The sequence below is a fragment of the Protopterus annectens genome, chromosome 9.part0 (assembly GCF_019279795.1).
Source record: "Protopterus annectens isolate FY-2018-M chromosome 9.part0, PAN1.0, whole genome shotgun sequence".
NCBI classification, from domain to species: Eukaryota; Metazoa; Chordata; order Ceratodontiformes; family Protopteridae; genus Protopterus; species Protopterus annectens.
In genome coordinates, this window is record NC_056743.1 from 985,689,787 (window position 1) to 985,704,084 (window position 14,298).

The following is a 14,298-nucleotide window of genomic DNA, read 5'->3' on the forward strand; positions in this document are numbered from 1 at the left end:
ATTACGGTGAGTACATACCTTCTTAACCTGATGTTGTCCGAGTATGCACAAGTACAAAAATGAAACATCTCCTCAATGACCCCTTCCTCAGTCTGTCCTACTACGCACAAGCACCAGAATGCAACTTTTCCACTGACAACCCCTTAAGCAGCTCCTCAGAGTATGCACAAGAACCAAAATGAAACTTTCCCCCAATGATCCCTTCATTAGTATATCCGAGCTTCTATTCAACATAAATAAACCACATTTTCCTTGATTATCTCTGTAAAATATACTTCCTGCTATCACAACTAAATACACAGAGTGGAATTTACAAAACTTCCTGTCAGGTATGCACAAGCACCAAAATGAAACATTTACCATGTGACCCCTTGAGTAGAATGTCCAAATATGCACAAGAATCAAAAGGAACCCCCCCCCCCAAGTAGGAAATGGAGATTACACGGAGGTGCTGTATACAAGGGGAGCAGAGCCTTTTGGTAACCACAAGTAGAGGAGAGTATGCTCATTATGACTGTTACATTCCTGGTGCAGGTGTAGTGGATGACAGAGTCATTACCACATATACACAAGAATCAAAATGAAACATTCGCTCCAATGACCTCTTCAGTAGTATATCAGAGTATACACAAGCTCTAAAATGAAACCTTTGCCGTGACCGCTGCAGTAGTATGGCCAAATATGCACAAATGTCTAAATGAAACATTTGCCACAAGACCCCTTCAGTAATATGGCCAAGTATGCACAAGCACCAAAATGAAACATTTGCTACGTGATCCCCCCCCCCTTCAGTAGTATGCCCAAGTATGCACAAGAACTAAAATGAAACATTCACCCCAATGACCCTTTCAGTGTTCATGACAAGCCGGAGAGTGGCGGCCGGCAATATTACATAATGCTTCATATAAGAAGTCACTAAATATGAGCAGAATAAAATGCCTAGGATTAGCCACTAAATGCAAAAGCATCTACAACAGCTAACTTAACAGGCTGAATACTCTACAAAAAGTGAATGCATAAAAGTGCATAAAACAGGTAGCCTACCTTTCTTAATGTCAAACACACACATTCATACACATCTTTTGAAACTGCCCGCTTATCAGCTTCTTTCAAAACATACCTAACCCCCTCAGTTAATTTTCTAGTATTAACCTACCCAATCCTCCTTTATAAAGACTTTTTTTCAGACAATCTGCGTGCCCAAAAAAGTTTTTCCATAAATATGCAGTGTTCACTATAAGGGAGAAACAGTACTTTTGTACCCTTTAGCCAAAACATTTCATACAACGTATAGGCAACTTTGACAATGTCTGCAAAAGAATCATTTATATCAAACTGAATACTGTCCTCATTTAGCTGTACTAATGCTGTATGAATTAATTTCCATAATGGAGTCAATTAAATCATTCTATTCATTCAAAATAACATTCCCATACTATTGCCCCAGTGAACTGCTGCAATAAGAAAAATAGTGCCTTAATTTAATCTTGCAAAAGAAACTTTTGAACATCCACCACAATTTCCTGTAATTTATGGAAGGACAACAGTGGGCACAAATGTAAAGCCCTATTGCATCAGAGAAATAGGCATTAGTTTATAACACCATCCACGTTAACTATTTGTGGGCCATTTTTCATCAGCTTGTGATGCTGCACTGCTGACGATAACTTGCAGGGTTGCTTCTCAGTATAACAGGCAAAGTTCTCTACCATCTTACTCTGCCATAGTCTCCACATCTAATTATCCCAGACTAAATGAAAGTAGACAATCTCTCAAATAGTCAATGGGCTTGTACAACTCCATTTACATACGGGAATTCACTTACATAACCTCCTACATACTGGAATACCAGCTACAAAAAGGAAAACATTCTAAAAGCTCCCCATTCTTGCTTCTGCTATGGTACACAAATGTCATTTTGAATCTTAGGCTGCCTCAGTGAGTCAACAAAAAGGGCTCCTCACTCCAAGTAGCATTGTGAAGTCAAACTTGGAACATTTGGACAAACTAAACACCAACACGTATTGGCCAGAATTAGTTTACCAAGCCCAAAGTTGGCGGGCGTTTTCATAACGGCCCAGAAAACAGACAAGTTTTTGTTGATAATGGATGCCACAACCAAGGAAGAACTGGAACGCAGAGCATGTGAAATACTCAGCTTTCTGCATTTAATACCTTTTTTTTTGTTGTTGTAAATGGGAGAGGTGCAGCTAAGCAGCCAGGACTACAAGCCACCCCCAAATCAAAACATCACGCACTACTCAGTTCCGTAGCAATGCTTTACAACACTCTAACCCTTAAAGCAACCAAAGTTCCATAACAATGCTAGCTAGCAAAAATAGTGATATACAACTGTTGCATAAAAAACTGCACATGAATGTCCGTTGAATGTTTACTTACCTGAACTACTACGGCAGAAAACCAGTGGAACTTGCAAATGACTACGGCCAAATAGGGGGTGATTTCTCCAGTAGCAATCCTTGCAATCCGTGCCCAGAATAAATAGAGGGATCCAGTAGCAGGTAAAATCTGCTGTCATCAGCAAAAAGGAAATGCCTGCTGCTGGACCCTCTATTTGGAGAAAACAAAACAAAAGTAGGTCGGGGGTGGAAGTGTTATGTAAGTGGTGGCTAGGATTGTAAGAATCCCACTGGCTGCTACCACTTGCTTTATCAAAGGCTTACAAACCTGATTTACTGTAAAAGTTTAATGTGACTAGCATGTTTTACACACTGAATTGTAACTATAGCAGGAGAATTACAAGGATGGTTATGATTTAAATGTCGTTTTACCCTTAGCACAGTTAAAAACCTACATTAAAATTTTCTCGTGCCACTGGAAGGCACTCGGGGGAAACTGATTGAAATTCCTATAGTCTCAGAGGCGCCATGAGACTGTAGACGGGGTTAATGAGTTAAGAGGGTAAAGATTCATCAGATCTAGCTTCACACAGGCCCATTTCAATACTAAACCATTATTAAATGGTTATGTGTATAGGTTTACCTTCATGTGTGTGTATTGTACAAGGGCGAACAGCAATTGTCCGAACGGCAGTTTGCAAAGTTTGCAAACGCCGAACGGAAAAAGGATAGAATATTCAATGAGCGAATGCACACTGACATTCGCTCACTGCACATTCGGCATTTCGGGGCAGATTGCCCTATAGTGGGGATCGGGAATGGTCCCTTTCCCCACTGTAGTGTAATCTCGGGAGTTAGAATATTAATGTAGGGGGGTGTGGGGTACACAGGGGGGCTTGACCCCCTACTTTAAACCTTATTACATTTTTTTTTCGACATTAATGTTTGAAAATCAGCAAATCTGCTGTTCGATTTGCTGACTTTCTAATATTAAGAACTGTCGCTGTTTTCACTTTCATGGTTAAGAGTCGCTCATATGAGCATTCGCACCACTGTGATTCGGCTTTGTAAAGGTAAACAATGGTTACACCGACTAAAGGAATGGCAAACGTGATGCCAAAATTCATGGATATGGATCAATGTGGTTTCTGGAGGGGAGGCAAACATTTAACATTAACAGAACACTGATGACCCACAGGGAAGCAGATTGTAAGAAAACACCACTGTTGATGGTGGGTCTTGATGCAGAGAAAGCATTTGACAGAGTAACCTGGGACTTTACGAGCAGGGCAATGGAAGCATTTGTATTCCCTGAAACTTATAAGGTTGATTAGGAGGACATATGAGGAATCAGAGGCAAAAATTAAAGTGGGAGGGGTCCTCTCCGAATTTCTGCTTCAGACAGGGGTGTCCCTCTCTCCCCTTTATTTACATTATATTTAGAATCACCAGCAAAGAAAATAAGCAACTCAAAAATTCAAGGATAAAAGATAGTCAAGAAAAGCTGTCTATTTGCAGATGTTCTTTTATATCTGACAAAAACAGAAAGACACTACAGTGTTGTGGAACATTCTGAAACAGTTTCAAATCTTTTCAGGATACAAAATTAATGAAGTTAAAACAAAGGCAATAGTGGTAAACTATGTACCCACTTAAGAATTGTTTGAATAATATCCACATTTATGGGGACATGATAAAATGAAGCATTTAGTAGCATGGATTAAAAACGAATCTGGTGTAAGAAGAGACTAAACAAGAGACAATACAAAAACTGAGAAAATGGAAGCTGTTATATGGATATCGATAGTAAAATACAAGTAAATGTTTCTAGTCCCTTTAGTTTTATACACGTGTCAGGCATTTTTTTTTTTTAATCTACCAGAGGAGAAGTTGTGGATAGCAATAAAGATCTGAAAGATTTTACCTAGAAGGGGAAGACGGCAAGAGTCAAGTGGGATAAGATGATTCTTCCAACAGAACAAAGCCGACTGGGATTACCAGATTTAAAGGGTTATTTTACAGCAACACTGTTAAGGCTCCTATACATAGCATAACCAGAAAATGATAATTCAAAGTGGAAAGAGATAACGATAAAATGGGGGGGGGGCTCAAACAAGGAGTGACTGGAATTTTGGATGCAGATCTTTAAGAAACAATCGTACAGAATACTACAAAGTAGCAGAAAGTATTCCAAGAACTAAGCAAACATGGTAATGGAGAAAGGAGATTCTGCCAATAGGGGTGACTGCAATTAGGGATGCAGACAATAGGCAAGAGGGGGCTGGAATCTATTGGAGAAAACTGGCAAAGGAACCCAAGATCTTGGGAGCAAGTAACTAGCTGAGGAAAGGTAACAGAATGGGAGGATGCCAATAATTTATTTGTACTGCAGGTTAGATAGCTTGCCCCCTCTATTAAGGATTTATACCAGAATACAGGCAAAGAGAAAGGAATGGGGGATCCTAAGTAAAAGCACAGCACTGGTAGAGTTTTTAGTAGAATCTAGAACAGAAGTTAGTTAAAAAAAGATAATTAGTAGAGCATACAAAATATTGCAAGATAACTAAGAATCACAGGAGGTTAGAAAGGATTGGGAAGAGAGACAGGATAAGCAATTTACAAAGAAAAACATTGGGGGGATATACATATATCTCCAAAAATAAAATATGCAAAGTCTAGAAGATTTAGAATCTTTGCTTAGAAAAGCATTTACATAGGTATTTTATTATACCCCAAGTAGACTCCAAAGATTCTTTCCTCAAGTAGACTGCAAATGTTGGATGTGTGATTGGGAAGAAAGAGGTAACAGGGAACATTTTCTGGGTGTGTAATGAGTTGATAGAGCAGTCTGCAGAAAAATCTGTAAAATTTGTCAGAGATAGTAGGTGAGCTAATTGGTGTAACTACGGAAATTTTTTGAGCTAGGATACAGAATTGGAATTTCTAGACACAGCAGGACCTTGAGTCTATGGTGGCTGCCAAAAAAGCCATTACTGAAAAATGGAAATCAAAGTTTAAACCAACTGTAATAGACGCAACAAATATGGTAACAGATAAAACTAATTGGGATCTTTAGAAAAGGGTTGGAGCAAACTGCATAGAAAAAGTGGGAACTGGGGGAAAAATACATGCAGAGGACTGAAAATATAAGAGATGTATAATGTTTGCAAATGTTGTTGTATCACGGTTTGTAATGTATAATGTTTGAAACTGAAATTATGTTGGCATAGTTTTACAAGTATGTCATACATGACAATTTAATAAAGATGTTTAAAAACAAGAAACAGTGGCTGAAATGTGACAGGCACCCATTTTCTCCAGCTTCCAATTCAGGACAAATTCTAGCTACGCACATGGACATCATGAACTTGTCTCTAGAGAATTGATGAGATCCTGACCACTTCATGTAAGCATGATTAGGCTATTCTGAATAATTTATTTTCGGCTTTTCCCGGTTATGGGTTGCCACATCGGAACTCCGGTCTGCTAATGATTGGCAGTAGATTTTTATGGTGCCGAGTTGCCAGCCCAACCTCTTCAGCGAAGGCACGCTCATTCACGCATGTCTTTCGGAGGCCACTCGACTGCAGGGAGGACTTAGGCTATTCTGAATGTTCCTCATTATAAAATCTGAGAGACTTCCTAATCAAGGGAAACCATTAGTAGCAGCTGGTGTATGTCAAATGTTTTTGGCATTGGGATACAATAAAACCAAAGCACTGAACACTTGCTTTACAGCCATACGAGAAAAATGGTTACAGTACAATCTACTGAGATAATGTGAAAATAAAATATGACCAATTTAAAGAAGTTTAAGAAACTCTTACCTTTTTTCATTTCTTTTTCCTTCTTGAAAATTTTACCCGTTTCTTCCATGATCATGGCATCTCCTATTTCACACAAGCTGAGAACAGACTCTCCAACTATGGCCTTCTCCACCACTGTCCTCAAGACTCCTGGAACAAAGAATCAAATATATGTTCACACGTCGTCAGCAAATTAAGAACAAGATTTTTAAATTTAATCCTGTCAGTTTGTTACAACACTCGCAGAAGCCATAGAAAGTTGTCAACTTGACAGCATTACCATCAACTGCTGAAAACTGTGCTGCCTGCCTCCTGGTGTAAAAAATAGTTAAAATGTTAAACTCTGCTTAAATCTACATTCAATGATGGAAGTCCGAATGCATTCAAATGAACTAGAACAATTAAATCTAGTATGCAATTTGGAGATGACAATTATAAATACAAGGTGCAGCTTTTCCTTCAAAGGGAAAAGTATACCTCAAAAAAAATATCATCTATCACAAACGCATATAGCGAAATGCTCTTACGACGTGTGACACCAGGAATTGAAACAATCAATGCAGGTAAAACAAAAAAAAACAATGACCTAACCCCTTAGGTCCTGACATGGATTTGCAATTTCTTAATGTCTGAGTGGACAGCTTGGTAGATAAGGTAATCTTGAGACAATGTAGCTATTACCTCGTACTCTGGCAACCTTTTAATCCTTAAAGAAACGAACAGTATGCGAGAGATGTACATTACTTCCTTGGAGGTAAAAACTGCTTGCAAACAAGACTGTCAACACCCACCCAACCCCCTTATGCTGAGGCACTTAGAAATCCCTGCATACCTCAAAGACCTCATAAGCCATCAAACAGCAACACTAATCCTCAGCAACCACTAAAGCACCATCTACCACCATACACAAGCCTACACTAGATCTCTCAAAAACAAAGCCCATTAGGCAAGCAAACTCTTTAGTGGGTACTGTTGTCATAGGGGGATTCAACTGTACAACACAAAGATGCCCCTCTCACCAGGCTGTACAAGACGACAATGTTTAGTTACCTATTTGGAGCAAGGATCTGCAATACCATGCACACTCAAGTCACTGCACCACAGGTACCAACATGACTATCGCAGTCCATGTAAATACAAATGTCCAGAGATGTCCCTTTTCATCAGTGAGATACATTACGGCTCTCAGTGTGCGTCAGGCAGGTACATGCCTTCCACTCAGCAGCATTCTACCTTCACCAAGGATGCTGCCAAAGCACGAACAGAAAATGGACTAATAATTAGCTTAGTTTCTGGTGTCACTCCAGGAGAATCCAATAGTTATCAGCATGTGAGGACATGGTTAATAGACCATGTTGCTTTGCCAAGGATGGTCTGATCAGTCTCTCCTGGGGCTTTTGGATACTGACAAACTTGATCCATCCCCTTGCATCCTTTCTTTTTTTTAAGGCAATGTCAAAATAACAAAACTACCAAAAAAAAAGCAGCAACAGCAAACCACCACCCTCAAAACCAACCTTAAGGTGTTACTGCTCAACTCTGGGAGCCTAAACAAGAAACTCCACAAGCGCTCCTTACACTGAAGAATGTAGACTCACAGACTCTGTGCAAAGCCACAGAAAGTACTCCGGCAGTGGAATGCTACAGTGCCTTCCACACATTTAGACCAACAGCAGCACAAACGGGGACTAAAGGTGGAGTTGTCATGACCTACATTAGCAACAAATGCAACTCCAGACTGGTTAGACAGGATAATGGCTAGGAGTTTATCCAAATCTCCAGAACCAAGGTTTCTTACATCGTGGCCAGCTACAGGTCATCATGTATGATCCACGCAGCTCACAACACTTGCACAGACCTACTAAAAGCACTCCTCATCCAAATACCATATACTACAATCCAAATAACCTATTCAATGGAGTCTACCCCTCTAAAGACTGGGAAACGTACACTGCCTCTAAGTCACAGGCATGTGTCCAAGACTTCAACAACATACACTTCCTGGACCAGACAGTGTGAACTCCAGAGGATCAAACATGCCAGACCCAGTACTCACCAACATGGGACAGTGCTGCACACACTGTTCATGTCACACAAAGTGGGCTCCCTCAAAGTAAAAAAAATCAAACCAGAAAGCCAAACTAAACTCATAACACTTAGGAACTATTCTATAGCAAAACTACATCCTATTACAGGACACTGTCAAAATTCACAACTCTCCCAAACCCCAAGAAAACCTATGCAGATTTCTTTCACATAAAAATAAAGCAATACCTTCAGGCACAAGCAAATACACCAGAGGTTGTATAGGATAGAGTGGTATAGATAAGTTCAGCTAGTTCAGAGTGGATGGAGGGAGGGTAACCTGGACTGCAGCAGGGTGAACACTCGAACATCTACATTTATGGCAAGTACAAAACTGTACTATGTTCATCGTGTTACCCTGTTGCAGTCATCACACTTGGGTTGAATCCCAAAGCTAAGGATGGGTGGTGGAGTTAAACAGGGTTAGAAGAAGCTCTTAGGCCCAGCAAAACTGCAGTGGCAAAACCAACTCTAGTTTTAGACTATAGAGGTAAGTGATAGTGTTTGGTGAAGGTGTGCACTGAACTCCAAGTTGCAGCTTCCAGAATATCCTTGGTTGGCACTCCCCTGAGAAAGGTTGCTGATGTAGCTTGTAGCCCTAAGTCCTCAGACTCTGATGAAGCCAGATTGCTGGCGAAAGCGCTTAGTCGTGGATTAGTAACATTGTTTCAATAAATTATTATTTACAATCGTGAATGATACTTTGTTCCAGTCTTCAACGTTGCTTTAGAGTGGAAATTGAACTGTGCTTTGTGGTGTCAGATTCAATTTTACTTGCAGATAGGTGTTCTGCATTGAAAGATCCAGAATGGGTCTCCATGCTTTGTCTTTTCTTGGGACTAGAAAGAGTCTTGAGTAGAATCCTTGTCCTTGCTCCTGTGTAGGTACCTCTTGAATGGCTCTCATGTTCATGAGAGCTGTAATTTGTTTTTGTGCCTCTGCCCATTGATTTGGTGGCAGGTTTGGCATTCCTTTTATCCTTGGCAAGGTATGAAAGTGGAATCTGTATCCTTGTGAGACCATGTTTAGGACCCATTTGTCTTTTGTGATGATCTGTCAGTTGTCTGCAAAAAATGCAAATTTTCCTCCCAAGGGAGATGCCAGGAGAGATTTGCTTGGTAGTTTGAGGACTGAGTCATTGTGTTTGTCTTCTGCTAGTTTGGGGCCCATCTTCGCCTCCTTTCTGGGTAGCAGTACCCCATTGGTGAGGTTTGTAAGGGCCTTGTGACTGACCTCTGCCCCTTGGGCATCTGCTGTATTTGCTCCTCTGATCTGTCAGAAGCTGGAAAGGACCAGTTTTTTGTTGGCTAATTTCTGCTGAAACGAGGGGGTTGTCCCTGTAAAAAAATCCTTGACCGTCTGTATAGACTTTGCCTTATCCTCCATTTTCTTTAAAACCTCTTCTGCTTTGACACCAAATAATACATCCTGCTGTAAAGATGCATCCAATAATTTTGCTTTAACATGATCAGGTAGGGTTTGTTCTTTTAACCAAGCATGTCTACGTATGACAGAACCAGTAACAGCTGCTCTACAAGAAGCTTCCAATGAATCAAATCCACATTGTAAAGTATGTTTGCCCACCTGTTCAGCTGCATGCAACAGATCCTGCATTTCCCTGAATTCAGACTGTTCAGTATGTGTACTCATTTTTTGTTTTAATTGAGACATTAGGAATTGCTGATATTTCAGCATGTGAAATTGACAATTTAATGCTTTCATAGCCGGAGTTGCTGAGGTGCATATTTTCTTTCCCCATCTATCTAGGGCTCTGGAATCCCTTTCAGACGGCACAGGATTTTTAGCCATAGAAGCTTTAGCCCCCTTGGGACCCTGGGAAATTGTTTCTGGGTCAGCCACAGGGTTTTTATAAAGGAATTTGTGCGAGTCAGGTACTCTGTAGTATCTGTCTGGTTTGGCTGGAGCAGGAGGTAGAGAGTCTGGATTTAGACTAGACTCCAAGTAAACATCATCCGCAATATCTAAAACTGGAGGGATAGCAAGTGGTCTGTGCTGGGGTAGTAAAAGGAACTCTCGAAGCCTTTTCTTAGAATCAGAGTAATCCTGGCCTTCCCAGTGGAAATGTTCCCTCATGGTATGTAAAGTTTCCCCAAAGTAGTAGTCTTCAGGGGGAGATGCTGAGGAAAGAGTCTTCAGCATCAGAGTCTTCATAAGGGGGAAAAGTGTAATCCTGTTCCTCAGAAGAATCTGAGGAAATTGAAACCTGGTCAGAGGAAGCATAATCCTCCTCTTGTCTTGGTCTTTTATCTGGAGGGGGATGGGAACACCTGATTAGGGCAATCAAATCTTCAGCCATCTTAAGCATGTTTCTTAGGCATGGGGCCTTGAACTGTAGACTGATGTACAGTCTGGTTTTAAAGGAGTTTTAAGCTTAGCATAAGATTTAATGGTGAGTGTAGTCAGTCTGAAGACACCTTCTGCAACCGAAGGTGTTTCCACTGCACCGGGGTCTCCTTCTGCTCCGGTGTCAGAAGGGACTAAAGAAGATGGCTGCGTCGGCCTAGTAGACTCCGCTTGAGAATCCGCAGCTGTCTGGGGTTCCAATTCTGCGGTCATCAGGGGCTGCCATAGGCGCCTCACTGAAAACCGGAGAACCGGCGACAGGCCCAGCAGAGGCCTCAGAGTCTGGCTTGTTCCTAGGCCGCCTGTCCCTAGCCTTGCATTTTTTTATGCATGCCAGTCGGCTGCTCAGACGGCATGATAATTAAATTTCCTACCAAAGTAATGTTGTGCGAAGTCAAAACAGCGTTTGATGGTTCGTTTATTAAACCTAGCACAAAACCGACAACGTGAGACGTCGTGGTCTGGGCCTAGGCAAGGAATACAGTAAGAATGGAAGTCCTTATGAGGTATTTGCTTCCCACAAGAAATGCAATTGTTAACTTTTTCTGACATCGGATTGAGGCAAGAAAAGGTTCCCCAACAGGCTACTTAGCTTTATTGAAGACTTCGGACTGAAATTCGAATCTAATATCTCAGGTGTCGGCTGACCTGCACTTGCGAACTGCTTCTGCTTCGGGCACCGCGCGGCAAGAAAGACTGAAGAAAATGGTGTTGGATGCCTCTTCTATACCCTCGGCGCACTGACGTCAGGGAAGAAGCGACAGCAACTGACGCCGGACCAAGACTTTGGAACTCAGGCCGACTGCGGGACCGCCTGACAGCAGGATAACCCAAGTATGATGACTGCAGCAGGGTAACACAATGAACATCACCAAAAACAAACTCCACTGGTGGAATACTTACCTTAACAGGGTATATAACAAAAGAAAAAAAAAAGCCATGGTGAAAATGATCTGGTCCAGGAAGTGTGTGTTTACAAACTCCAAGAATCCCTGTGCCACTACACTTGGTGTCATGATTCCCAGTTAATAGTGGGGGTAAAGTCACTAATTAATATGGTAAGGGGAACCCTCACCATCCAACCTAAAGTTTAAACATATGCTACGGGTTTCCTGGATCATAGAGGTATTGTTGACACTCTCTCACAACTAGGCATAAATCTCCACAACTCCCTGCATTTCTGGCTGGCTCACAGGCTCCAAGTAGTTAGGATAGTCAAAACCACCTCCACCAGTAGATTTCAGTGTTGGGCCCACTCCTGTTGGGACTCTACTTCTCAAAAGTAAAGGCTAACATTAAAGGCCTCTGACTCACCAAGTTCACAAAGGACTAAATTGGGAGCCATCACAGATTCCCCCACCAAGAATGCAACATCCTACAACAGGGTCTAAAACAAATGACTGGTACCAAAACCTCGGATAAAAACAAAGGGAAGAAACACATTCTAATGCCCTTTGGGAAATCATCCAACCAAGCTACTCACTCCAGTGGTAAACACCCCTAAGACTTGACGCAACAGTTAAGGATCTGGGAATATATGCAAACAGTAACCTGACCTTCACACTGCTCACTCATAGGCAAAAATGGGGCACCCAGGTCCAAGGAAGTCACAGTACCATTCTACTCGGTCCTTATCTGACCCATCCAGTACAATGCCCCCTTTAGCATGTACCTAACCAGGCAGCTGGAATGCCTTCAAAAAGGTTTCTCACCAGAAGAATCCAGGGTATGAATACCCTGTCCTACACAGACCACCGTAAGGCCCCTTTTCTGTATACAGTCTCCTATAGGTTACCGAAAGGTGATCTACACCTAGCACATAAGGCATCCTCAGATCCAGTTCTGATGGATCTCTTGCACATCTGCAAAACAAACGGCACCAGAAACACGATCTCCAAGGACCTGAACTTTACCTGCAACATAGAAAGAACATGCTGGAGAGACCAGTACATCTCAAAGGATCCTATCGCTATGGAACAAGCTCACTATCTACATGAAGCAGAGTTCACCCCTGACTATTCAAAGAGAACCTTGAATTTTGGATGGGAAACTGCAAATTCACACCTGGTCTGACCCATCTCTCTGATGGACAGAGGCAGACAGCAAATTAATCCCCAATGTAGCCCCCCCGCCAACATAACCTTTAGCTACTTCTTTACTAGCATACCTCAACATGTAGATGTCAAAGAAAAATTCTGGAACAAAATGGACTGCAACAGTGAAGCACAAAGAACATCTGGGTTGGGCTGCATGGCTAGGATTGTAAAGATCTTGGTGGTCATTACCGTAGTATAAACCTTCTTTCGGCTGCTCCAGTCAGGGGTCGCCACAGCAGACCAACTGTTTCCATTTCTTTTGTCCTCTGCATCTTGCTCTGTCACACCAACCACCTGCATGTCCTCTCTCACGACATCCATAAACCTTATCTTAGGCCTTCCTCCACATCCATAAACCTTATCTTAGGCCTTCCTCTTTTCCTGTTACCTGGCAGCTTCATCCTTGTCATCTTTTTCCCCCAATATACTCTGCATCCCTCCTCAACACATATCCAAACCAATGTAATCTTGCCTCTCTGACTTTGTCGCCAAACCTTCCAACCTGGGTTGACCCTCTAATATACTTATTCCCAATAATGTCCATCTTCGTCACACCCCGTGCAAATCTTAACATCTTCAACTCTGCCACATCAAGCTCCGACTCCTGCCTTTTTGTCAATGCCACTGTCTCCAACCCATATAACATAGCTGGACTCACTACCCTCTTGTAGACCTTCCCTTTCACTCTTACTAGTACTAGTCTGTCACAAATCACTCCCGACACTTCTCCACCCACTCCATCCTGCCTGTACTCTTCTTCACCTCTCTTCCACACTCAACATTACTTTGAACTGTTGATCGCAAGTATTTAAACTCATCCACCTTCGCCACCTCTACTCCCTGCATCCTCACCATTCCTCTATCCTCCCTCTCATTCACACAGATTCTTAGTCCTGCTGACCTTCATTCCTCTTCTCTCTAGAGCATATCTCCACCTCTCCAGGGTCGTCTCAACCTGTTCCCTACTCTCACTACAGATCACAATGTCATCTGCAAACATCATAGTCCACAGGGACTTCTGTCTGAACTCGTCTGTCAACCTGTCCATCACCATTACAAATAAGAAAGGGCTCCGAGCCGATCCTGGATGTAATCCCACCTCCACCTTAAACGCATCCGTCACTCCCACCACAGACCTCACCGCTGCCACACTACCATTGTACATATCCTGTACCATTCTTACTTCTCTGAACTTCTCTGACACTCCTGACTTCCTCATACAATATCACAACTCCTCTCTAGGCACCCTGTCACATGCTTTCTCTAAATCCAGAGCGACACAATGCAACTCCTTCTGAACTTCTCTGCACTTCTCCAACAGTCGCAAAGCAAACATCACATCTTTAGTGCTCTTTCTTGGGATGAAACCATACTGCTGATCACTGATTACCGTAGTATAAACTTGTGAACCTTTTACAGGTCTGTGTTCCCTAAAGTGTATTTTTGTGCTGAAGCTGCCATATTCTAGACCATTCCTCCAATCATACAAGGTCTTTTCTCATCATTTCTATACCATCATCAAACACTGCTGCGTTTTAACACAATCACAAAAAATAGTCACATTACTCCCAATTTAGCAGTGTCAAT

General features: G+C 41.9%; 1 protein-coding gene across 1 annotated transcript in view; it reads right to left on the minus strand.

The window, feature by feature from the left end:
- PA2G4 (proliferation-associated 2G4) overlaps positions 1–14,298 on the minus strand; it is a gene marked incomplete in the record, with an annotated part of 522,843 nt that overhangs the window by 447,978 nt on the left and 60,567 nt on the right. The window contains 1 exon segment of the mRNA XM_044083746.1: positions 6,188–6,316. Coding sequence (XP_043939681.1) covers positions 6,188–6,316 — 129 coding nt within the window.